Raw genomic sequence first — 27,843 nt, forward strand, 5'->3', positions numbered from 1 at the left:
TACCACCCACCTTGAACCTCGCCCCACACACGCCAGCCACTTTAGCTGGGCCCCCTTTTCTTCCTCCCTTCCATACTAAGACCTCCGTGAAGCCTGGACTACGCTTGCTGCCTCCACTGTCCAGCTCTCCTTTTTCCTTCCAATCACTCCAAGTGGGCTTCATCCCCCTAGCACATTCTCAACCACCTACATGTTGTCAAGGCCAATGGCCCACTGGCTTGCCTCTCCTCTGACCCTCTTCCCAGGCATCTGGGACACATACTTCTGTGGCTTTCCTCCTAGCTCAGGGCCACGCTTTCTTAGTATCTCTCCTTTGGCCATGCAGTTGCCCTCCTCTCTAAGGCAAATGCTCTCTCCCTAGGTGGCCCCACCTGACCTGTGGCTTTAAGTACTCCCAACACTCTGATGACTTGAATTTTTACCCCCTTCCACACTTCTGTTCATCCTTTACTTCGTCAAATCTACATGGCCTTCCACTGAGGCCATCACCTCTAATTCCTACCACCCTCAGGCAAATCCAAAGAGGAATTAGGTAGCAAAGAGGCAAGAAAGCCAGAAAGCCCAGCACTAAGTGTAAAGAATGAATCTCATCCTTCAAGACAAAGCTAAGAAGAAAAATATCCTATTATATTTCTAGAAATGCAAAATTAGTTTAATTGTTACTCTTAAAATTCCCAATGATTAAAATGAGTTTGCTACAAAATCTGACTCATTTATTGCATTTGCAGTGTTTTAATAAAACAGACTTACCCTAAATAGTAACCCTGCCAAGCTCTGGGCAAATAGGTCCTTTATTTGTTTATCCTTTGGCTTCTGCATGACAGCTTCTGTTATCCTGAGTAGTATTTGCAACATCTGTTCCCTGGGCCACCCAAAATAAAAGCTCATGTTAATAATCACATCTCTAAAGCACTTTAATTCATAGCTATGAGAAATTCTCTTAAGAATTCAGCAACATCAATAATCATGTTTTATTTTAAACTATTGAAACTTTGAATGCCAATTATATAATAAACACATATTTTACCCAAATAAGCTCCCTTATGTTACAACAGTTCTAAAAATATGCCTCCTGCATCCACCAGTAGGCTGGATAACAGATATCATCCTGGCCTGACGTTTATCCTCCCCTTCCACAAAAGGAGGCAAGTCTGTTTTCTCCAACTGGGCAGCCCCTGGAAGGTCGTCCCTGAACAACTGTGCCCACCTGCCCTTAACAACACGATGGGATTTTCCCATCTGTTAATCTACTTAACCCATAGGGTCTCCTATCCATCTTGGTGACAGAAAAAAGGAATTGACTTTCCGGTCCTTATGCAGTCAGCATCATGGAATGGCCGACACCTATGGCACTCTTACAGTCAAGAGGGGTGCGTGGGACTGGACACTCCCAGGCATGGCGCATGTGCCTGAAGACCCTCACACTATGCCACAGGACACAGCTGAGACCACTGCCATCTCTGCTTGGCTACAGTGTGCCAGTGTCTTTAGAGTCCCTCACAGAAGGGGGTTTTATGTAAAAGGGCTTTGGCGGGCATAAAACAATGTAGATGCAACATAATTGTTAAGTCATTCAGAATAGTCAAAGGACATTTATCTTTCTGACACCTAAGCCATAGTCCCCATATCCAGAATGTCTGCTCGCCTTTTCTTTCCCTGGATTCTGTGGGAACAGAGAACACATTATCTTCTGTGTCTCAGAGAGGGTCATCACTGGCCCCTCCAAGGTGTCATATGCAACCACTTGCTCATCTTTACTGCTTTCTCCTTGGCTTTGTGTCTATTTCATAAGAAAACTTAAGATGGAGCAACGTCATCTAGTCTAGGTCAGATGAGATCTCTAGGTCATAGCTCCTGTATACTTTCCACATATCTCTGCGCGTCAGAACAGCATTTGCTCTTAAACACGTGATGCTAAACCTCGACAATTTCTCACAGTGGCGGAGCAGGGAGGAGGTCTGGGGATTTCCTGCCCTCTCTGTGGTTGGCCCTGTTTGCTTTTGGTCCTAGTTCCTTGTCAGCATATATCCTCATTGGGCTCTACTATCCTCATTCCTGTATACTGCCTACAGATTCTGAAACCACAGAGGGGACATGTGCATGGCACAGGAGAGTGACTCTGTGAAGAGGAGAGCTGGGAGAAGAAATGGCATGGTGCTGGGACAGCCTGTCACTCCTCACACTCGCGGTGATCAGGCCCTGTCAGACAGGGAGAGAGGGGGAGTACTCAGTGTCACCACTGCCTGCTCATGTTCTGTGATACTTAAGATAGCAAAGATCAGTCCCTGGCACACAATCAGTTACAGACCATCGCAAGAATTCAATGCGAATAGATATCATGAATTCCAGAAAAAACCACAGTCATGGACCTGCAATCAAAAGGCACAAATGTGACCGAAGCAGTGACTGACAAACACAGGGTTCATCCCATTTCTGGACCTATGAAAGCTTAGAAAGCTGTGGAACTCCCATGCAAAATCTTCTGGAAGGAAATGGGGGTGAAAAAACTATCTGCAGAGCAGAACAATCTTTCCTAACAAAAGAAAGACACATACATTCCCGAAGTTGTCAGTTTTGACAAAGGCTTGCTCCTGTTTTCTACAACACTGGCTTGTTCACACCTCCTTGAGGGAGGATGGCTTGGAGAGCATTAAAGACTCCTGGAGGGGCACACGGAGTCCCTATGTCCCACACAGGCACACAGGTGCCAAGAAGCTCCATCAGAAACCTTATCACCATCTATTCACACAGATGACATTTTACTCATCACACATTGGCTACTTCCTGCCTCAGGCCCACCTTGGACAGCTCCCTGGCTGTGGCCCTGACTTCAGTCAACTTCCTTCCTGGCCATAGTCAGTGCTCCCCCCGCACTGGATACTCTCCACATGGAAGCCAGAGAGATCTTTTGGAGACATCATATCATGTCACACTTGAGTACACACGAAGAGGCAGCCCATGCTCTTCCTGTGATCTGCAAGGCCCAAGCAACTTGGCCTGGCCTGCCCCTGCCTCCTCCCCTCTCACTCCTTCATGCCACCACATTGGACACCATCTTGTCCTTCCTAAACATACCACCTTTTTAACCTTTTTTCCCATCAGGGCTTTTGCGCCTGCTGTTCCTTCTACTAGAAATGCTCTTCCCTCAGACCTCCCCAGGGCTCCTCCCTGACTTCATTCGGGGTTCTACTCAGAAAGTTCTTCCCTGACACCTGATAACAATAACTCCCAGCCGGGCACAGTGGCTCACACCTATAAGCCCAGCACTTTGGGAGGTGGAGGTGAGGGGATTGCCTAAGCCCAAGGGTTCAAGACCAGCCTGGGCAACATGGTAAGACCTCATCTCTACAATAAATAAAAAATTAGCTGGGTGAGGTGGTGCACGCCTGTGGTTCCAGCTATTTGGAAGGCTGAGGTGGAAGGATCGCCTGAGTCCAGCAGGACGAGGCTGTGGTGGCCGTGAGCATGCCATTGCACTCCAGGCGGAGCAGCAGAGTGAGACTCCAACTCAAAAAAGCCAAAACAAAAACAAAAAAAAATAACTCCTCCACCCTCCATGTTGAGCGGTACCCACCCAACCCAGTACTCTGGTTCTTCCCAAGCTCCACTCTTCTTCCTGGCACTTTGCACTGCCTGGAATGTTTCGTGTATCTGTTACATCTCTCTGTCCTACGAGGATGCAAACCTCCTGAGGACCGGACCCTTGTCTACTTAGGTCCCCCCTATACTTTCATAGTAGAAGCTTGGTCATTATTTACTGGACAGAAGGAAAGGAGCAGAGAAAGAGGGGAAAGGAGGGAAAGAGGGAGGAGGAGAAGGAGGAAGGAAGAGAGGAAAGCCAGTCACATACTGGTCCTTGAATGAACAGGACAGGCTGTTGGAGAAACAGCCACGCTCCTCTCTGTACTCTCCTGACCATTTTGGGGTGAGTATTTTTACCTATTTCTACAATTTTTCTTTTTTATACTTTTATCTGGAAATCTCTGAATTATTAAAGAGCAATGCAGAATTGCTTATTTTCTAGAATTTTTACCAAAATAAAAAGATTATCAAAAATAGCAAAGCATTACTGATACAACGGTATACAGAATTTATAGTTTTCAAAGGAAGAAAACATTACAAATATTGTTGACACAATGGGATAAAGGAGCAGCTATTTCCAATGAAAGCACACCGGCATGTCTCATTACTGTCAATATTAAGACATGAATTAACTTGGCTTAAATCATACTGTGCATCACTGCAATACGTCTACTTAGGTTCCCCACTATACTTTCATAGTAGAAGACTGGTCATTATTTAATGGATGGAAGGAAAAGAGTGTTCACAACTGCTTAACTTGGCCAATAGGGCTATGTTTAAAAGTCTGGGAAAGATGGTGCTGGAATTTACATTTCAAGATCACCATTTTGATACATGCAGTTTCTGTATTTGAAAGCTTTCTGTACGCCAGGATTCGTCTGGGCCTACCCTTTCCTCATCTTTGAAAGAAAAGGGCTGGACATGGTGACCGCAACCTTTACCAGCTCATGCCTGCCTTGTTTCTGTGACTTCCCACCCACTGCAAACAGTCGCATCCAAAGCCATTTGCGCTGACTCGAAGACCTCCAAAACACAGGCATGGGAATGGGACCCCTGCAGGAGCTCTGGTGGGGAAGTGTGCAACCAGTACTGGTCTGCAGCAGCTTCTGGGCACCAAGAACCAAAGCAGATCACTGAGGGGGACACTGACCACAGCCGGGTGGGCAGTGAGGATGATGGCTGAGCAGACGGACCATGCAAAGGACAGGTTTGAGAGGCACTTGAAAGGCAGAATTAAGAGAAGGTCTTTGGATGATTGAAGAGAAGGGGAAGGAAGGGAAAATGACTCAGGTTTTCTGGGCCACTGCTGAGAACCACTGAGAATATCTCATAAGACGGAGTGAGGTAACATCACGTAAATGAGAGCAGGGTGCAGGAAAAAAACCTGACACACCATTTACCTTCAGGGATATTATACATATGAAAACACCAAGCAGAAACAAAGATTAAAAGGAAAACACTTTGTATTTTTAATAACACCACTATATTTTTGACTGCACTATTTATTTAGTTAGTTTGATGATTTATCATTTAAAATAACTGTTTTTCCAAAATGAATTAAAAACATCAAGTTCCAAGCAATAAAAATCAGCTTACAGCATCTCAGGGCAATTAACAAAGTCTCCTGGGCTTATGAAGAATTACATTATAAAACACCAGTCACTGCTTTTCTACAAAACTATGTTTGATGACAGCCTAAAATGGGAAAAGCTACTATTTAGTAAAATGACTACTTAATCTTAGTTCAAGAACATTTTTAAGAATAATAATGAAAATGAATGAACTATCCAAGTACTGAGTCCTCAACTTCCTAATTCACAGGGACTGTTACAAAACGCTGATTATCATTATATTGTTAACTCTGCAAAGCCATTAAATTATAGCTTTAACATTTTAATTATGTTGAAAAACAGAAACACCAGTTTTACAATATTAATCAATGTGATATCAACTTACCATGTCTTTTTATTCATTGTAAGCTCCATTATCATGCGCCTAAAAATAATTAAAACAGCTTTACAAGCATCAACTTGTTCTTTCAAGAGCACAGGAACTTCCACACATGGTTCCAACAAAAAGACATTTGCAGAGTTTGTCAAAAATACCTTAAAATCAACAATTTGATATTAGAAAATACAATTAAACATGTAAATCTGAGTAAATTTTGCATAACTTTAATGTTACTAATTTCACTCTACCAAAGAACCACCTTCAAGTAATTTACAGGCAGATTCTGTTTCAATAAGGCAAGTTCTACCAACCCATATTCAAGACTTTTTTCAGTTCACCCCTTAGAATCACTTAAATACTGCGACACCAGAAAGACATTTCCTAGAAAAAAAAATTACTATTGCATATTAATATTGCAGCTAGAAATTTTATGAGTCAGGAAACCTTCTGAAGAATTCTTTTTAACATCCCCTAGACATAGAAAAGAGGAAAAAAATAGGATCACTGGGTCTGGGTGAGAAACTCTGGGTGCAGAAGGAGGAAGAAGGGGACACCTGGCCAGGCAATGGCTACTCAAAGCTCTGTGGCTCTTTTGAGTGTCCCAGTATGGGAACTCCCTGCTGACAGAAGAAGGGCCAGCATCACCCACAGGGTGAGGACTTTGAGGAGGAGCCGTGGCCAAAAACAGACAGTGCCATATGGGCGACACCCGGGCACCTTCTAACAGCGCATTTTCATATGAAAGATGCCATACCATACCATAGAATACAGTATCTGCGTGAATTCTTAAGATAAAAACTGAGATTTCAAAACAGTGTAGCCAGTTAGCTGACTATGCTCTGCCCTGCCTGGAGGATACAAGTTCACTCTTCTCTCCCACCAGAGTATCTCAGCAGAAAATGAGAGAAGCCCTGATGTGGGCTATCATAGAGAAGTCACTGCTTAGGGTTCCCACAGGAAAATAATGATATGTTGTCATCATCCTCAAACTGCCTTGGCTCAGAGGACAGACCTGCTCTGTCTTCCTAGAGCTACAGCCCCTCAGATCTCTTTGTGGTCAATAGTACAAACTCCAAGGATGTGGCAGCAAACAGAGCAGCTTGGGCACATTTGTAAATAAAATTCATGAACAAGACATCTTAAAATAAATGCAGTCTGATCAGATAAGCTAAAGCTAACCTATTCAAAAGTCAAGTGGGTGAACTAAAACACTGGCAGCCTCCAAAGTTATATCCTGCAAGATTGAAAAGCTATCATGTCCCAATTTTCTAGGGAGAAGCACTAAATAAGCACTATGATATAGTTGATCATGGGTGATAACATCAATTGTTAAAAATTTACTAGGCTTCGAGTAAGAAAAAAGAAAGAACTTTTTGACTAACTGCAGCAGTGACTACATAGTGACCATATTTTTTTTTAAAGTAGAACACAGGTGGTATATTGCAGTAGAGATTGTTTAATTCAATGTATATGACTTTTTGAATTTGAATCAAAAAACTTTTGTACATTCTCAAGTAAAAATAAAGAGTCTTTATTAACTTTTCCTTTTTACAAAACATCAAAATGCCAGCTGCATATATATTTCTTATTACTGTGCCAGATCAGTTAAGGTCAAAGCAAACAAGCAAAATAAGTAAGTCCAAATCATACTTGTCAAAAGCAACCCTAGAAGATGACTATCTTATCAAAACTCTACTTGGCTATTTCTTCCCAATGAATAAAGGACCAGGGTATTAGATACAAAAACAAAAACAACATTTAAATCCAAACTAAATGCTTTTTAAAACTGTAGAGATATAATCAAGTAGAAAACTTTTTTCTTGGTTCACCCAAGGGTAGTAAATCCTCACTTAATGCCATCAATAGGTTCTGGGAAACTGCAACTTTAAGTGAAATGAAGTACAGCACGTTCTCAAATAACACAGTTTCATTCAACATCATTTCATTGTAGCATTCTTAAAGGAAAAAAGGTTTGTCTTATCATACATTTTGCATGAAGTCACAGTTTTGAAGAACCCATTGATAATATTAAGCACACTTCTGAACCCAGGAGAAACCTCGCAGGTTGGCGATGGTAACTCACGTGTAGGGAGGAACTACTGAGGGACACAGGACAAGGACCCACAAGTACTTCTGATGGGGATGCAGGTCATATTGATGAGCTGCTCTGAAGTTCTCTGAAGATGCACCAGTAAAATAACCTTGGTTTTCTTAAGTTACTTTCAGTATCATTTGCTAATTTTCAATGAAAAACAAATTCATGATTATGGTATATTAAACGCTAGTTAGCTTGAAAACAAAAAGGATACTGTGACAGTGAATCCAATCTAGAGATAGACAACAGAAAAATGGCACACTGAAAACAGGGTAACACACCTGCCATTCCCATACCTTCCTAGACTCCACACCTGACCTCCCTGTGGGAGGCCTGGCTGGACACAACTACTCATTGGATGAGGGGTGGAGTGGGAGGTTGGGGAGCAGGGCAATGAGAGGTCCCCTGTATCTTCACTTCTATTGCTAACAACTTTTAAGCTTGGATGGGCACTGAGATAATCTCCCAACCTCCATTTTTGATATAAAATCCTAAGCTCAGGCTGGGCACAGTGGCACACGCCTGTAATCCCAGCACTTAGTGAGGCCGAGGTGAGAGGATTGCCTGAGCCCACGGGTTCAAGACCAGCCTGGGCAACTTGATGAGACCTCATCTCTACAATAAATAAATAAATAAATTAGCCAGGTGAGGTGGTGTGTGCCTGTAGTTCCAGGTACTTGGAAGGCTGAGGCGGAATGTCAAGGCTGCAGTGGCTGTGAGTGTACCACTACACTCTAGCCTGTGCAACAGAGTGAGACTCCAACTAAAAAAAAAAATCTTAAGCTCTGGGAAGATTAAGTAATAGTCAAAGTTGCTCTTTCCAATGTTCCCAAATAGCATCAGTTCTATTTCACATATTCATTCAGATAAGTATCTAAAAACTACCACAACAGTACTTGTTCTTCAGAAACACAGATTATTTTAAGGGGAAAATAATTTATAAGATTATATAATAACCAAGCTTGTCCTGAAAACTGCAGTCCAGATAACTACCCCTATGTGTCTGGAAGATACTTCTAAGATTTAAATCTTAGTCATTTCACATTTACTGTACAATAATCCCTCTCAAAAAAACTGCAACCAGTTCTCATGTTTCTTTGACTACAAAAAATTCTTTACAAGTTGTAGGTGGAAATTAAGAAGAAAACTTAGAATGAGAATTTAGCAGCTCTTTACTAGGTCCTAAAAATATGCCTATACTTCATATGACATCATCCCCAACAAACAAAATGTACAAAATGACTCCCACTGCGGGGAAGGGTGGCCGCATACCTGCAGCACAGCCTGGGCCCCAGCCTTCACATTCATATTGTCCTCCTCTGTCACACACCCTCTGCTCATCGCACTGGTGAAGGAGTACGTGCGTCCCCAGCTGGAAGATCGCTTATGACCGGAACTTTCAGACGAGGCCTTCAGAGAAGAACAGTCAGTTAACAGAGTAGGAAGAAGCACCACCTGCACACCTAATTCCTTGCACTCACAGGAGTCACGAGGAGACCAGTTCCAGAAGGCAGAGTGCTCAGCAGTCCACCTTCAGCTACTGAAATGGAGCTCAGCACTTAGAATGTGCTAGAAGAATGAGTCACGCTTGTCCAATGACAGAGGAGGCAGGGAATACAACAGGCCTCTAAAGCGAGTGACCAACTCATTTGCTTACCTATTATTCATTCTGACATCATGATATTTACTTAAATGATTTCATCAATATTGAACAATAATTATGAAATTAATATAGATATTTAAAAGTAATATGTCTCTTCTGAAAAATTTTAAACATTTTAAATTAATTTCAAAATAGTATGCCAAAAATATAAATAGGACTTAAGTTTCCATTATGTTTCAGGAAGATGTTCCACTCCAATATAGATTTACCCACCCCACAGCTTTATCTAACATGCTGGCAACCCCTCCAGGCAGACAGCACTCAGCGAGGGGACACTTGGCTCCTTTCACACATGTAACTTCCCAACTGCTTCTGACACAGGCCACTGTACAACAAAAGTCTGCCAAAACATTCTAAATTTAATTTCTTCCAATACTGCTTATTTAAACAAGGAGAAGGCAGTGACATTTTTTAGTCCACATAGAGATGTGTAAACTATGATGATTTATTAAACACGCTCCCGAGACAGTGACTGATAAAGTTGCAGTGTGTATGCAGCCCTAGCCAGGGTATCAGGAGCCATAGAAGAGAGCACAGAAGCTGCCCCTCCGAGGCAGGTCCTCACCGAACTCAGCAACTTGAGAACACCAGATAGGATGAGGAAGAGACCTACCTGCCTGTGTACCACTGGCTGGGACCTTTAACTGAAGAGCAAAATACTTTGCTGCAATATATATATATACTCCCAACTCAAAAGACAAGTGATAAAATTACCTCCTTACTATCAGTCTCTGAAAATCCTAACTTCTCAACATCTTCTTGGGCAACATCTTTTTTATCTGGTTCCTCCATGAACACAGGTTTGTCTTGGAGGATCCACTTCCTGTACACTTGAACTACTTTTCTTGTTACAGCTATTTCACAAGAAGGCAACAAAAATGCCTGAAAAGAAAGGAGAAAACGTCCTTTAACTCCACACAAACTCAGATCGCTATACAGCCGCATCATAGACATTTCCAGTGACCGTTGCCAATATAGATTTTCCATTGAAACACATAGCTTGTGAATGTATTACACAGACTCACATATCTTTTGCACATCAGGGAAAAAAAGACATTGTTATAATTGAGCCAGAAAACATAATGGCAGTTTAAAAATAACTTCTACATTCTGAATAATTTTTCCACAAAGATAAACAAATCATACCTATACAAATATTTTAATTGGTTATACAAAACAGTTATAAATGTACAACTTGGAACTTTTCCCATCAAATCAGAAATTGGTTAAGGAGAGAAGACATATTGGTACAGGCAACAGTAACCAATTATGCTCATCTTCTCAGTTCCATGTTCAGTGATGTCACACTGTTGACTTCAGTTGGTCACGGTGGGAGTAATTATATACAGGTGTTGGCAAATGCTACAAATCAGGGCTTTGCTTTTTTTTTTTTTTTTTTGCTTTTTGTTCAACTTTTATCAGGATACCACTGAGTATGGTTGTCAGTGTTAACAAGAGTCTCTGACAAGTTGAAATATTGTGCAAATTTATAATAACTTTTTTACATTACGGATTATCTCATATGTCTGTACCTAAGAACTCTTCTTTAATATGATAAAATTCCAAAAACATAAGCAAGTTTTTTGGTTGGTTTTTGTGTGTGTGTGTGTGTCAGAGTCTTACTCTGTTGCCCAGGCTGGAGTGCAATGGCACACTCACAGCCACCACAGCCTCAACGTACTGGGCTCAAGCAATCTTTCCACCTCAGCCTTCCAAGTAGCTGAACTACAAGCATGTGCCACCATGACTGGCTAATTTTTTGATTTATTGCAGAGATGAGGTCTTGTCATATTGCCCAGGCTGGTCTTGAACCCTTGGACTTAGGCAATTCTCTCACCTTGGCCTCCCAAAGTGCTGGGATAACAGACTTGAGACACCATACCCAGCCAATATAAACAAGAATTTAAAGGTGAAATGCATTTGCCTTTTGCTTATCAGTTTTAAGGACTATTTCTGTATTCAAGGGGAGCAGGAAGGAGGAACCCCACACTCAGATGACTGGTGTAATGCCACAGACAAGGACACTGAGGCTTAGAGCACTGGAGACATTTTCCCAAGGTTCCATGTAAATTAGCTACAAATCCAGGTCTTGATCTCAAGTTGCCGAGACTTGCTTTAACACCCTTAAGATTCTAGCCACAGGATCCAGTTACAGGCAGAATAAGGGTTCATGCTATATATGTTTCCATGGATGGTGGTCAACAAATTCCAGAACAAAGGAGTCTGTGTTATAATGAGACTATAATGTATCAGTCTGACTCGTATCTCAAGAAAGATCAACAAAGACAAAAAAAAAAAGAGTATGACAAAGTACAATGATATCCCATTCTAATATGTTCCATAAGTTTTATTACAAAGATTTTCACACACATACAAAGTTAAAAGATGCTGACAATGAATATCCATATACTCACCACCTAGAATCTATCATCAGCATTTGCTGCACTTGCTTTATCACCTATTATCTGCCAATCCATAGTCTATCTATTTATCTCTCCCTTCAATCCATTTTATTTTTTATGCATTTCAAAGTTAGATGCAGATACCAATATACACTATCCCTAAACACATCAGAATGCATATCACTGACTAGAGCTCAAAGTTTGTTTATGGTACTTTATTTAAGTACAATTTATAAACAATAAATGTACAAATTTTAAGGGGGCCACTGGATGAGTTTTTGACAAATGCTGAACAATTCTATAACCCAAATTCAATATCATATCATCCTCCTCCCAGAAAGCAAATAACTTCTCTCTGGAAAAAAAAAAACACACAATTATAGTAAATCCCAAATTATTTATATAAACATCTGGCTCATATAGGATATAGCATAATCATTAAAAAATCAGAAATATTAGAAAAGAAGCAATGTGAGAAAGACCACAATAAAAATTAGAAACTAATTTTAATCACATAGGATAACCAGATAATGTGAGTATGAAAAACCAAAGTAACGGAATTTTAAAATAAAATAACTCAAATTAAAAACTCAGTGTATATGGGTTGGACAGAATGGACACAGCTGAAGAGAAAACTGAAAGAAAAATCAGAAGAAAACACCTAGAATGAATCATAGAGACAAAAGAATTAGTAACTCAGAAGAGAAGGTAGGAGAGAGAGAATACAATGAAAAGGTTATCCTTTAAATGGCTGAAGATGCAGAAGGAAATGGGGGGGAGGGAGAGCAGAAACAATATTTGAAAGGATGAAACGCCAAAATGGAGTAACTTTAGCCAAAGAGCAGCCATTTTAAGTTTTGTCAAGTTTCTTTAGCATTTTATTTTAACTTGCTCTCTAATTTTAACAGGGGACAGAACTGGTTTACTGCAGGTAGTCACTGATGATCGCCTTGCAATCCCTCAAGCATGCTTTGTACAAACTAAATGTTTTTATCCAAAGTATTTGTCTTCCTGCCATAAAGGGCCAAGCTGACCTAATCTATCACCATCAGCCCTTTGTGAACTATGTGACACAGACCACCACCCATCACCATGGTAACGGTTCCTGTATTTACCTGCCCCCTTTGTGATTACTACCCCAGCACCATGGCAACAATTCCTGGGTTTACCTGCCATTCTCTTCTATGTGACTGACCCAACCATCTGTCTGCCGTCTGTCATCATGATGTTAGCTCCTGTGAATACCTGCTCTGTCCCTTCCCAAAAGAAGCTTTAAAAGCATTCAGTCTCAAGCACTTGTACCATGTTTTCCTCAGATGACTGGCTCCCTTCTCTCCCTTGAATTCACCTACTCTCTCTCTTTTTAAATAAACTATCTTTCTCAATCTTGTGTCTGTGCAATTCTTTGCATCTTACCTGTGGCACAGGCTCACTGACCTAGTAATTTTTAAAGAAAGAGTAGCTGAGAATTTTGCCAAAATTGGTGAGATATATCAATCCACAGATCCAAGAATCACAAAGAAAGACAAGCAGGATAAATACAAAGCATATTACAGTAAAGACACTGAAAACCAAAAACAATCAGAAAATCTTAAAATTAGTCAGGAAAAAAAACCATATTTATTCAAAAGGAGAAACTACATGACTTTTCAAAGAAACAATGAAAGCCAAAAAACAATGGAACAAAATATCAGAAATGCAGGGAGCTGCTAAAGTAGAATTTGACACCCAGAAATAACACACTTCTAAAATGAAAGCAAAATACAGACATTTTCAGATAAGAAAATGAGAAAATTTGTTACCAAGAAACCTGAGCTAAAGGAAAAATTAAGTTAGCCTTTAGACAAAAGAAAATTTTTCCTAGGTCAGAGATTTGGGAAGGAACAAAATTCAACAAAAAGGGAACTTTTATAAATCTAAATGAATAAATCATATACGTGAATATATATGAATAAAATGAGTCAAACTAGGAAACAGTTATAGTTGTTCTGAAAGGGATAATATATACATATATTCATAATATGGAATTCAAATAAATAACAATGGCATATAAACTGAGAGGTAGTAAATAGAGCTAACATGCATACTAAGAGGGTAAAGGTTGAAATTAATGCTAGATTTTAAGTTATAATTACAAATGGCTAACAAATGACTAATTTAATAAGAGAAGACAAATGGGATACTAAACAACCATCCTAAAAAAATTCAATACAATTAGAAAGTAAAAAGACAGCAGACTTAAGTCCAATATAGCTATGTTCAATGTAAATGGAATAATGCTCCAATCAAAAGACAAAGACTATAAGAACAATTTCAAAAACGATCAGAAAGACTTATATATAATTTATAAGAAGACATCCAAAACATATGGATGTGAGGAAGTTGAAAGGAAACAATTAGGAAAAGATAAACCCCACAAACACAAACCAAAAGAAAACTGGCAGAGCCTTATTAAGAACAGACACAACAGACTCAGGCTGAAACAAACAAAAACTACTAGAGATAGAGAGAAACTTCTTCATGACAAAAGAGTCAACCCACAAGAACATAAAATAAGTATAAGTCTATACTACAAGTAATAATTTTGCCAAAAATATAGCAAATACTGATGGACTTTCAAGAAAACAAAACAAAACAAAAAAGCCACAGTCATCATAGGATATTCTCAGTAACTGGCAGAAAAGCAAACAAAAAACAATGCCGCTAGAGAAGAGGTAAACACATGTCAGACCATTCTCACCAGATCCACCCTGTCTTAATCTCAACTGAACTCACAGTTCTCATATCTTTGTCTCTCTGAGATGTATTCAGGATAATTTCTTTAGATCTATCATCCAGTTTATTCTCTCTTCAGCTGCATCTAACCTGCTGTTAAATTCATCAATTGAGTTCTTTTAATATTCCAATTATTACATTTTTTCATGTCTAGAAGTTCTATTTTCTTCCTAACAAATCTGCATTGGTCATTGGATACAGTTTCTTATTTACTGTAAACACTTTCAAACTTGCCTTTTATTTCTTTAAATATGTTAAACCTATTTATTCTAAAGTCTTGGTCACATAACTGAAGTCCTTGGAAGGTTTTCCTACTTCTCATTTGTATACCTAAAGAAGTTTTAATTTATAAATTCCTAAGTGGAAAAAGTGACCCGAAATTATTACACCCAGCTAAGCTGCTGTTCACATGTAAAGGCAAAAGCAAAGGAATAGAGTTCTAGGACAACTTCTTAAAAACACTCAGTGACAGAGCAAGGCCAAACAAGAAGTCAATCGAGTCCGTTTTTTAAGACTATGGGACCAAGAGAAATGAATCTGTGCAAGTACCTAAGCAAGACTAAACAATTCTGTACATTAGGATTCCAAAGTCAACTGCAAATGAGGATACATTTAAAATATAAATTTATAACAGAATGAAACTAGCAGATGGAGAGAGCAGGCTGCTAACTTCTTCATATTTCATAAAAGGAAATCAACGTGTCTAAAATTACAATGTGTAGTTAAAAGTGATTCCAACAGTATTATACACTATTCACTATAGACAAAATCTTTTAGCAGTTAATATTTCCTGTAGTAAATAAACTTTTATTGAACAATCCCTTCAATTTTGCTTTCTTTTCTTTGTTAAATGCAAGTAAATAAAATTCAGAACTGTGCATTAAGAACACATTAAAGGTGGAATTGGCAGTTGAGGGAAACTGCTAGGGCAGGGAGGGGCATACTTCATTAACAGGGGTACCTGAATGATCAATGATTGTATACCTAACCCTGAATTGTATCCCACATCTTTACATTAAAAATTAAAAAAAAAAGAATGCATTAAAGACTCCATTGTCATCGTTATTCCTTTAGTCCCCACCCAGGTACTTTCCTACCTTGCCCCTGCCTGAGCCTCAGCTGACCTCTGTCTGGTTTCACCCTCACCTGCCCCTGCCTTTCCTCACTCCTTCCATCTCTGTCTGTCTGCCTATAAATCTACACTTGCCTGCCTGCTTTTATCTCTGACTGCCTGTCTGCACCTGCCCACCTGTCTGTCTACACCTGCCTGCTTATTTTCATCTTTGCCAGTTGGTCTACATGCGCCCACCTACCTGCTCTTCTATACCTGCCTGACAGTGTGCAACATCAATCAGCACACCTGTAGACCCTCCTGTCTATTTGCCTGTCTCTTTTATGTGTTTTTAACCTCTCTTCTCCATCTCTTCTCTGCTGATCTCTCATCCATCTAGCTAGCCAGGCCCCAGTCATAAAAACACATATAGAAATACCTAGAATTATGCCCTTCTAATATGAATGGTGGTCACTTGGATGGTGGTATTTTGAGAGATTTATTTTTGCTTTCTCTTCTATAATTATATAGAGAGATTTTGTTTATCTAACAAACATACACTTTTAAATAAAAATAAAATGGATCTTTAAAATAAAGCCAACCAACAAAAAAAACAACCTAATGAACAAATATCTTTTAAAGTCTTAAATGCGGCAGATCATAACCTAAGACATGTTACCAAAGAACACATGAATTTGTATATAGATTACTGTATGTACATAAATAAATCAAAAGTTGCACAAAGAAATAGAAATCCTCAAAATGTGAACTGTATGAAATGTTTTGATCTATTCTATTTTATTCTGTCTCATTACTTAAAAAAATAATAGTTTGGACTCACAAAGTTTAATTCTTGACCTACGAATGGTTCACAACAAGTAGTCTGGAAAATACCAGTTGAAGACAAGTTTACAATAGAGTGGCCCAGTACCTAGAAGTGTCCCATGCTCAGCACTGTCTGGCTTCCTGCTGCATGTGCTGCCCCAACCTTGCTGAACACTGTCTTCCTTCAGCTGCTATTTCCACAACCTTCATTCAATTTGCTGGACCATCCTTCAGCCTCTCTCTGCCACACAGGCACCTCATCAGCATACGTGGATGGCTGAGACTCTGTAGTCTCAAATGTTCTCTGGAGCACACATATACCTTATCTTCCCTGAGAATGTGCACTTCTTAAATATCTTTTTCAAAGGCTAATAATCTTTAGACTTAATATCTTAATTTAAAAGTGAAAAAGAAATTATTACGAAAGAAGTCACATTCTATTTCCCATAAAAGAAAAATGCATCATTGACCAAGAGTGGTCAATAAAATGCAATGTTAAAACCCATGCCCCTTTTCCCAAATGTCTTTATTTCGGTTTGTTTTCTTTTTTTTTTTTTTTTTTGAGTTGAAGTTCTCACTCTGTCACCCACGCTGGGGTGCAGTGGCACAATCACGACAATCAGGGCTCACAGTAGCCTCAACCTCCTAGGCTCAGGTGACCCTTCTACCTCAGTCTCCCAAGTAGCTAGGACTACAGACATGCACCACCATGCCTGGCTAATTTTTTGCAGAGAAAATGTTACCCAGTCTGGTCTTAAACTCCTAAGCTCAAGCAATCCACCCACCTTGGCCTTCCAAAGTGCTAGTGTTATAGGCATGAGCCACTGCGCCCAGCTATTTTGGTTTTCTAACAATGCATAACAACTTATATTTTACACTTCACATATATAGTTACTCTGTCAAATTAGATATGGCTAAGAATGATTATAAGATGTAAATAACATGTTTTTTAGCTTCATGACACAATGATGTCTCATAACTTTGGTCATAAGTAGTCTGTGGTCACATCAGTGATCCAAGCTACTTCAAAAGTGAAACACAACTAGAAATGAGGAGAGAAACTTCTCAGTGGTAAAAGATTCAATCCACAGGAACATAAAACATAAGTCTGCACTGCAACTAATAATTTTTACCAAAAATATAGTAAATACTGATGTACTTTCAAGAAAAAACCAGAAAAATCCAGTAGTCATTGTAGGTTATTCCCAGTAACTGGTAGAATAGCAAACAAAAAATAATATAGCTAGAAGAGAGGTGAACACACATGTCAGATCTTACTACAGGTGAGAATCAGCAAACTATGACCCACAAGCCAAATCCAGACTCCCACCTAACTTGCAAATAAAGTTTTATATGATCCATGACACCTCAAATACGTACTATCTGGCCTTTTGCTGTCAAAAGTGTGCTGAACTGACCCCTGCTACAGATCACACACGCACCAGAATCCTGACTACTTCCATTCAAAGTAAATAGTTGCCAAGCACTTTTTGTGTGAAAACCAGGAGCAAGAATATGCAACATTACCGTAGGGGACAGAGCAGATCCAAAAGTCATGAACTAGCATGATAAAAAAAGGATGCCTTGGCAGCAGGAGGCCTGCAGTATAAATTAGCAAGTGATGACGCAGGAGTGGGGGAGTCCCAGAAGAGGCTGCCAACCATAGTCCAAGGAGAAGGGGAGCAAGCGGGAAGCAGAGCTCCAGCGTGACTTGCCTAGTGACTTGTCCTAGGAGGAGAGGGGGACGGGGACCCAGGAGAACAAAAATGAAGGCGCAAACTTGAATTCAGGTCCCTTGGAAGCAGCAGTCGAGTCAGGAGAAAAAGCTGATGTGAGGAAAGAAAAGGAGCGAGGCTTTGGCCTTGTTGTTAAGATACTATAAGAACATTGAATGAGAGGGCAGGTGGGCATCTGAAGAGGCAAGTGTGGGAGGCACCCAGTGCCAGCCTGTCCACACTCTTCAGGGACAATGCAGAGATGGCAGTCTGCACCTGGCTCACCTGGTCCCTCAGCCTGGCTCTCCATAAACTCATGTCCTGTCTTCCTTGAGACAAAAGTCTCATTCTTGTGTCGGTGGCCATGATCCTGACATGGAATACATTGTGTGCAGCTGAAGGAGGCCTGGGAGTTTTTGTCTGGGTGCTTCAGGCCTCTGTCATGAGCTTTATGCTTTCTTGCTCCTGGTGTTGGGTACCCTTTGCCAATAGCAAAGCATGCATGAGTATAAAATGTTTTTAAAATAAAAATAAATAAAAGACAAGCGTGGACTTTAGAAGTGAGGGTCGGATGAAAGGCCTGACTGGGAGTCATATGCAACAGTGGCTGGACAAGTAGTGATGGCCCAGCAAGACAAATATGGAGTGAGATGAAGACTGAGCCCTGAATCTTGGTCAACACATATAATTTGAGGTATAACCAAAAAAGGGTCAAGAAATAAGACAGAGGAGACGGAGTGAGAAGGACCAAGAATCAGAAAACCACTTTACAAGTGAGATTTAATTGCAGGGCAAACACACACATTTTCTTAAGTAAAATGAAAATATGGTACAACCTCTACATTGGATTAGGCCAGAACACTCATTCTTGGCTAATTTATCTTTAATAAAACACCCAGAAGTGAGAGGGAGGGATAATCATTCACTATCTCAAATACTTGCCTCTCCATTAAAGTTCCCCACAGTACACATGCATCATCCATATGTGTGCAGGGCCCTCCTCTCCTCCATAGCCACAACTGCCCTCTGGTATTCCAGGGCTTCACCCTTGTTCTGGGTGTATAGACAAAACAAGCATTCCCCCATCATGCACATAAAGCAACCATGCCCCATTTTCCAGAGCACCAGCACCTAGACATGGCACTGGCCACACTCCACACTCCAGAGCTGTTCTGCTTGCTGGCTGAGGGGTAATTGAGAGTCTCCGCGGCTGCATTACTGACATGTCGGGCCAGACAGCTCTTGTCATGGCAGGGGTGGGGGCCATTCTGTGCACTGAAGGATGCTTAACAACATCCCTGGCTACCACCCATCAGAGGCTAGGAGCATGCCCTTCCTAGCTGTGATGACCAAAACTATCTCCAGACATTGCTCGGTGTCCCACAGTGTCAGCCCCAGCTGCAAACCTTGATGTGGCTCATGGCTGCCAACCAAGTCTGGGCTTCTGGTGTCCTCTGTCTCCCTGTTGGCTCACACTCCTGCCCTCTCATTACCCTTCCATCCACAGTTCCCACCCCAGAGCTGTTATTTCAGCATCTTGGCTTCTGCCCCTTTCTTGCCTTTTATTACCCAGATCACCCATCTTTGTCTCTTGTGTCATAAATACTATCATAAGTGTGTGCCACACGCCTTTGTAGGGAAAGTGCAACTCTCAGCAGAAACCTCCAGCTCCTCAGAGGGCTCCCTGAGGCCCTGGGAACAAGACCAGTCTCTTCTTTGCTATGCAAATTTCTTGCCGGATGTTCAGGAATGATTTTTCTTCCCACCTGTCTCTAAGTTTAGTTTGTTCTGAAAACATGCAGGATTTTGCCTGCATGAGTGAACATTTTTTCAAAAACAAAATTTAAATAAAAACAGAATCACAACAATCCATATGACAAATTAAAAGCAAGATTAGAGGGGTCATAACATAGTTCTGTAATACAGTGCCACTCATCAATAGCATTTCTTTTTTTTTTTTTTGAGTTAGAGTCTCACTTGGTGGCCCAGACTGGAGTGCAGTGGCCGCTCCCGACCACCGCAGCCTCGCCTGCTGGGCTCCGGCAATCCTTCCGCCTCAGCTTTCCGAGTAGCCGGAATTACAGGCATGTGCTACCATGTCCAGCTGATTTTTTGATTTATTGTAGAGATGAGGTCTTGCTGCCCAGGCGGGTCTCAAACCCGTGGGCTCAGGCAATTCACTCACCTCAGCCTCCCAAAGGCATGGGATTACAGGCTGAGCCACCGAGCCTGGCTATCAATAGCATTTCTAAAAGTATTATGAGTAAAAGAACAAAAAGAAATTTCTCTGACCTCATGAACTTATGCCATACACACACACTAACCTGGTGAAAAACTTCGTTCACAAAATTGATGTAACCACGCGTGGACAGGAGAATCCGTTGCACCATTTCATACACCGTTCGGTGCTCCTCTTCAATACTACACAGGCTGGAGCTGCTGAGTCTGCGGTCGGACAAGGTGCTGCTGTTGGAATGACTTTTGCCCTGCTCTGCAGGCGCTCCACCGTCCAGCTCAGGCACCCTCTCCTGTACTGCACCACCACCTACAGTCTAGAAGAAAGCCAGCAAGCTGCTCAGGGACCCCTCCAACCCACTCCAGAACACCTCGCAAAACTTCAGTCTTGCCTGGTTGAAAGGCCGCTGGGTACCATCAACTGCCTAGGGTACAGCAAGCTGAAGACCAGGAAGTGCTCAAGATACAACAGGCTACCCAGAGGGTACTCACCAGCTTTCTAATTAACCAGCCAACCCCTCCCAATTCAGCAATTTTAAGAGGAAGATGACTAAATTATTTCAGAGAGGAGAGTTGTGAAATGTTATCAACCTATACAGTTTAATTTGTAAAATCACAGAATAAATTAAGGTGCAAATGCAATGGTATTATCATCACATCAGGTCCCCACACCTCAGCATTTACTCTGTGGTTGAGGAGATGTGAAAATTCAGAGACCTCCTGCATGGGATGCATCATTGATTCATAAGACCAGGCGGCACTATGACAGTGGTTTGCCAAGATCTTAAAGGGGCATTTGATCAGGAGAATCTTGATCTTAGTTTATCCTTAGAATCTCAGGTCAAACTTAATAAAATTATTTACAAAATTTTAAATATTTAAAAGTCTTTAGAGGGCAAAAAAAATAAAGTAATTCATGCAATGACTCACAAAGTTTAACATTTATTTCTGTTCACATTTCCCCAAAGACTTAGATTCTCTCCAAATATAAGATACGCATGTGTAATTTTGCTTCATTTTTGTAAACTCCACTATTACTTTTAAATGTCAAGAATATGTAGCCCAAATACCACTAAATGTTACCCACTGTGAATATTTTTTACAAGAAGTAATAAGATATTAGTACAAAATAGTCATTTCAGTAACTACCAAGGACAGTTTGAAAACAAAACAGATATTCAATAGTAATCTCTAGGGAAAATTAATGGAAAATTATACTTAAAATAATCTTTCTCTTCATGCCTTAGTTACTATGCCTGTGTGGCCTATCAAAGCAGTCACACTGAGATGCACTGACCTATAGAAATTATTTCTTCTTTTTGATGGACCCACCATCTTCTGCAGAAAATAAAATTGTACTGATTTTTTTTCTCTGAAGCTTCAGTAGGAATGACCCAAGGATAAAAAAATGAGCATGGTACAGAAAGAAGAGACCCAAAACATGTCTCAAAAAAACGAGCTTCTACACGGCTCTCAGTATGTTGTTATCTCATCTCTTATTGCCACTGTAGCAAATTTCTACTAACTTATTGACTTGAAACACATCACTTTCCAGTTCTGGAAGTCAGGAATTCAAAAATCAGTGATTTTGATTTCCTCATCGGGATTCCACTCATAAACATGCAGATGATGTATACTTTTTAATCTGTGGATCATGTAGGTAAGATTAGGTTTAATGTCTCTTGTGGCTCAATAACCTATGACTTTTTGGCCAGTAACTCCTATTTTCCTCAAAGACTAAAAAAAAGAAGATACGTGTACATATATAGCAAATTAAAGATGACCACAAATTCTTTGACATCCTTTCTATAGAGAGGTGAAGACAGTTCCCTCCCTTTGATCCCCATGGACTATGTGACTGCTCTAACCAGTGGAAGAGACCTGTGCCAGTGTCAGATCCAGGCCCAAGAGGCTGACAGTTAACATATCCCACTCTAGAAACATTTTGCTCTTGGAGCCCTGAGCAGGTATGTGAAAAGTTCACCTACCCTGATAGTGGACAACTCAGAAAGGAGTCTTTGATGAGCCCAGGCACATGGATGAGTTGCCACCAACCCTCCAGACCAGCCAGCCGTGGTGGGCTAAAGAGTGACCTCCCCAACGATGCCTGTGTCCTAACCCCTGGAACCTGTGAATGTGCCATCTTAATGGCAAAATGTTAACAGGTGCAATTAATTGTGGGATGTGGGGTGGGAAGATGAACCAGATGGTCCCAGTGTGATCAAAGGGTCCTTATGAGAGGCTGACTTGGGGATCACATACCAAGAAAGTGATGTGATGATGGAAACTGAGGGAGAAAAGGGAATGTGATGCAGAACCATGGCCCATAGGACAGAGGACACGGTGAGAAAACAGGATTCTCCTTGGGAGCTCCAGCAGGAACACGGAGCTGCCTACCTCTCCATTTTAGCTCACTGAGACTGATTTTGAATTCCTGACTTCCAGAACTGTAAGATGATGTGTTTCAAGTCATTAAGTTAGTGGAAATTTGCTACAGTGGCAATAAGAGATGAGACGACAACATACTGTGAGGTACAATGACAGTCTGTACAATGGCAGACTAGGCACAGCCTCTGCAGGGCACAGCAGTGCAGAGAACACAATGGCGGCCTCCTAGTGTCCCTCCCCAGAACCTTGGCTGCGTGCCTCCTCCCACGCAACCCAGCCACCTCCCAGGAGCTCACGCCATCTGTACTGTGGAGCTTTCACCTCATGGATGCCACTCCTGACACCTCCTGGCCCCTTCACCTGCCAGGCAGTCAGTCATCCAATGCTTTGTTACTGCTCTGGGTGGGCAGGTAAACTAAGCTGGTCCACTCAGACAAAAAGGAAGGGTTTCTATTTCCAGATTCACACTCTCTAAACATGAACAAAAAAAGCAGTGCCCCAGCTGTTGGCAACCACCTTGCAACTAGGGAGAAGTCACAGAACTGTTGGAGGGCAAAGAGCAGGACAGAGTAGAGAAATCCACAGAGAACCAGAGAGAGGAATACGCAAATCACACTCCTAGTCAGCTTGCCATGAGATTCTTCCTGATAAGATGAACACGTTCCTTCTGGGTCTAAGACAGTTTGAGTTGTGGTCCTTTCTGTGTGGGTGATGGAACCACCCTGACTCAAGAGGCCCAGCCCAGAAGACACTAAAAAAGCCAGATGAGAACAGCAGATGTTTTACAGGCATGAAGAGTCAGCTGAGGGGGAAAATGAGAACCTGAAAGCTGTGGTCAGCTCGCTGTTCTTTCTACTTCTCATCATGCACATGTGGTTTTCAAGAACAAGCTATTTATTTATTTATTTATTTTCAATAAATATAAGGGATGTTTTTTGCTTTTTTAACTGAAGAGAAAAGGCTACATTATTTAATTAAAACAGTTTTCAATCGAGTGACCATCATGCAAGGTGTTATGTAAAATTTACCAAAGAGCATGACCAGGTTTCTTACACATAATTTCACACAGATCTTTGTCTACCCAAATATATCATAGTTTTTGTCTCTGACAGGTGAGTTGAGATATCTCATTGTAGTTCAGAACTGACTTTATTCCCTGACTGCTGGTGAAACCCAGTCACTGTGTCCCTCTTTCTGAACTGCCCCTCTGTCTCCTTCACCCCGTCTTCAGTGGGGTCTGTCTCACCACCCATAGGAACTCTATACAGCAAAGACGTGAACTTTTAATGGCCAGGATGACACTTCACAATCTATTGCTTGGATTTGGCTTTATGTCATCTTGTGACAGAAAAAGATTCTCTATTTTTAAAAATAAAGTCATACCTCATTTCTGTTATAGCTTCTGGTTCTATTTCTCCTTAACACAGCCTAGCACTTCCCAAATGTATACATTCCCCTAGATTTCCTGTCTCTTAAATTCTTCATTGTTTTGTTTTCATTATAGACTGTAAATCAATAAGATATTTGCTTGAGTATGTTGTAAGAGGCAAAATTCTAACCAATTATGCCAACAACATTTATTAAAGATTCTTTCTTTTGATCCTAACTGGTATCGAGAGAGAGAGAGAGAGAGACAGTGAGAGACGCAGAGAGAGAGAGAACAGAAACAGAGAGAGAAACAAAGACAGAAAAAAAACAAAGAGAGAGAACAGAGAAAAAACAGAAAAACAGAGAGTGGGAGGAAAAAAGGGAGAAAAAAACAGAGAGAGAGAGAAAGAGACTGACTGACCTCCAAGGCATCAGCAAAACTGCACCAAGTGAAACACACTTCTTGTTCCTGTTCTTAGGGACAAGAAACAAAAACACATACAAAATCATGCTGTCCCAGAGAAGTGGCTGTCCTCTGACCTCCTCAGGTGGCAATGCTCCGCTAAGTAAAAAGTCCCAGGTTACTTATTCTGCCCTCCATCCCCCTCACCCAGTCTTCAGTGGGGTCTGTCTCACTCCACTTGTGTCTGACCAAGGCCAAGAGAGAGAAGGCACAGCAGGACCCACATGAGAAGGGGCTTTCCAATGCCTTGGGGAGGGGTAGCCTTCTAGGGTACCCTTCACAGCTGAGCAAGCAGCCTGAGAGCCTGCGCTGCCGGCTGCTGGTCAGCATCCCTCCCTAAGATGTTGGAGGGCACTTGGCAGTCTCACAGGCCTTCCACGGGTCACCAGCTTGCTTTGAGAGCCTTCCAGGTACTGTGGACTGGTGAAGGCAAGACAGGTTTCCATTCTCATGCTCGAGTGAGGACATGTGAACAGGGAAGCTGGATGTGTGTACACAATAGCTATCTTCTAGAAGGGCTCCCTCCCCTGGAGTCTGCCTGTCATGAAATGCCAACAGCATGCAACAAGCGCTCCCAACACGCAGCTCCCTCTGAGGCCTCAACACAGCAGACCAGAGGGCCAATAACATCGATTCCCTATAACATGTCAGAAACAATGACTCTAATGACCAATGACCATGGTTATGTGTTAATGTGTTTTATCATACAAGCATTAAGAGACAAAAAGCCATTGGATGGCATACCTGGATTATTTTAGGCAGTACATCAACTCCATTTTTAGTGTTTTGTGTTGCAGTTAGATACTTTTTTTCCAAAAAAAAAGTTACAATCCACTTAATAAAAACAACACGAGCTGCCATGTATGGAATTTTTGTGCTATAAAAGTTCTCATTGTCTCGAGTTGTAGCAATATACATTGGCTTTGGTCTCAAATGGGGGATGTCTGGTAGGAAAAAAGACAAAACACATGATTGATTAGGTTAGTTAATCTTAACATTATGTAATCCCTACAAATATTTCAGCTTACAATTAAATAAACATACATTTGGTTCAAATAGCAACTAAGAATGAAGAATCATAAATTATTCTAAAATGGAATTTTTTACTAGGCTCTTTTCCAGTTCCGCCTTGCAATCTGACCAAGAAGGGGTGGTGGTTGTTCTTGTATATATATATAGCTATGGAATATAGTTATGGAAAAACTACGCTAATAACTCTTTTTAACCATTTTGAAAAATTACAGGGGACGATAATTGTGAAAATCTTTTCACATATATTATACCTAATTTAATCTTATTTTATGGCTGGAAAAATATAAAAACATATATGAACTTAAAAAAAATCATTTAGCTATTTTAACATCCAATACTGCTCTAATTAAATCCACTGAAGTTTAGTTTTATTCTCTTTTCCCTTTAGAGAAATCCAAGGAACCAGAATCATTATAATTTATGCTTAAAAGAATTCAGAAAGTCACAGTTCATCTTTGAAGTATCAAATGCAACCTTTTCCAAAGCATTAGCAAGAGGTTAATTTCTAATTCTTTAAATTTCATAATCAATATTAAAATTACATGGCCTTGGATTTGAGATTCTACTTGCCATAATCCAACTCACTATCTTAACTAGTTTGTGTATATGTGCAATACCTGTGTGAGTCAGAAAAAATCTCAATAATTAACTTTTAATCTAGAAATATTAACAACGTACCATGTTTTTCTACAATGAATATAGACTACACATAAAATCAGAAACAATTTTGAAACATATATATGTAAAGCTAAGACAATCCATGTCCTGGTAGCCCCAGAAATCTGCACTTCCACATCTCACCAAGTTTAGGCTGCTCTCACCTTGCCTGAATGCACGCATGTGTGTGTGTATACACACACATGCAACACAGACAATGAAATTAGCTGGCCAATTTCTCCGATAAACTTATATCCTTTATGCCTTCTTTCTCTTCAAATCTATTCTTGTTTATTTAAAACAATTTCACCTGCTTTAAATAATAGTGAAAGGAAGATTCACCCCTCACTTGCCAGCAGCATTCTGAGGGACGCTTCTGTCCTGGGAGTCCTCATTTCTTATAGAAGAAAAGCTTCAGGAGCTAAATACGAAATTCAGTCATGTTTCCTAGGCTTCTAGGGCTTACTGTCCACAGTTTGTCGTCACCCAAAAGCCTGCCCTCCATGAGCAGTTGTCGGTAGTGTTTGCGGAGGTGAGACCCATGAAAGCAAGGGCACACTGTGGGCAGCTGTGGCCCTGGGCTGGCCTGCCTGGCCATTGAGCATGGTCACACACTGCACATTCACAGGGAAAGGCATGAGGAAGTGCAAGCTTTTTCTCACTGAAACACAGCAAGTACAATTACACCAAAAATAGCATGGTATGTTTCAAATTACTCCTGAGTATAGGCGCCTCGGTTCTGCTTTATTGCTGTAAGCTGAGGTGCATCTTAGTTGATCCAAATAGTTGGAAACACCTATGAAGAAACTTTACACCTCTTTCAATAAAGTCACCATTCAGCACAAGCATGAAAGGGCTGCTTTACTATAAAATACTCAAAGGCCACTTTGAAAGAAACTACAGTTTTCTGCGACGTCCTCTACACACGGCTCCCACAGTACTTACCAAGCACAGGTTTGTAGATGTTTGTTAACTTAGTAAATGATGGAAATAAATGAGGAAGATAATATTTTCGAAACAATGTAAAAAGAAATTTAAAACCAGTATCTTGATTTTCCTTATTCTTCCACTCCAAGCTTGCAGCCTTTGGATAATATGTGGAAAAGAACATATGTATATTTATATTTTAAATTAACATACACTAAATTGAAATGCTGTTGTTATTAAAATTATTATGCTAAATTAAAAAGTGACAAATAATATTGACAATCATGCAATGAAATCAAAACAAAGCTCAAAAGATGATAGAAATGAATATTTCAAAACAAAACAGTAACTATGTTAAAAATAGTATTTTAATTGAGTATTTTAAAAAAATCACCCAGTGATACGGTATCTTTTCAGACCTACTCTATTACTGCATGTCCATATTTTTCCCACATGTTCTTTGTAGTGATTTAACATTTCTGTGCCTTTGAAACATTGTCAGAAACAGGTACTTTTCTTTTCTAAACTCAAAAAGGCCATTTATAATTAATAGGAGTTAAAAAAAACAATGCCTCTCAAGAATTTCACCTAATGTTTCACCCACATGCAAAATCAATATCAAAAGGCAAAAACTATAAACTCTTGGGAAATGTATCCTCCTTATTCAAGCAATTCACTAGCTAAGATCAGCCAGGCCCACCAGGCCAGGTATCAG

At 40.5% G+C, this 27,843-nt stretch overlaps 1 protein-coding gene across 1 annotated transcript in view; it reads right to left on the minus strand.

The window, feature by feature from the left end:
• Window positions 1–750: 750 nt before the first annotated feature.
• Window positions 751–27,843, minus strand: part of RALGAPA2 (Ral GTPase activating protein catalytic alpha subunit 2) — a gene marked incomplete at its 3' end in the record, with an annotated part of 101,876 nt that continues 74,783 nt past the window's right edge. Inside the window, exons 8-14 of the mRNA XM_021715793.1 lie at window positions 27,147–27,285; window positions 25,257–25,456; window positions 20,383–20,610; window positions 10,005–10,172; window positions 8,900–9,037; window positions 5,539–5,687; window positions 751–862 (exon numbers count right to left, since the gene is read on the minus strand). Of these exons, the coding sequence (XP_021571468.1) occupies window positions 751–862; window positions 5,539–5,687; window positions 8,900–9,037; window positions 10,005–10,172; window positions 20,383–20,610; window positions 25,257–25,456; window positions 27,147–27,285 (1,134 nt within the window). The remainder of the gene's footprint in view (window positions 863–5,538; window positions 5,688–8,899; window positions 9,038–10,004; window positions 10,173–20,382; window positions 20,611–25,256; window positions 25,457–27,146; window positions 27,286–27,843) is intronic.

Source organism: Carlito syrichta, unplaced genomic scaffold (genome assembly GCF_000164805.1).
Source record: "Carlito syrichta isolate Samal-C Ts95f unplaced genomic scaffold, Tarsius_syrichta-2.0.1 Scaffold307683, whole genome shotgun sequence".
Lineage (NCBI taxonomy): Eukaryota > Metazoa > Chordata > Mammalia > Primates > Tarsiidae > Carlito > Carlito syrichta.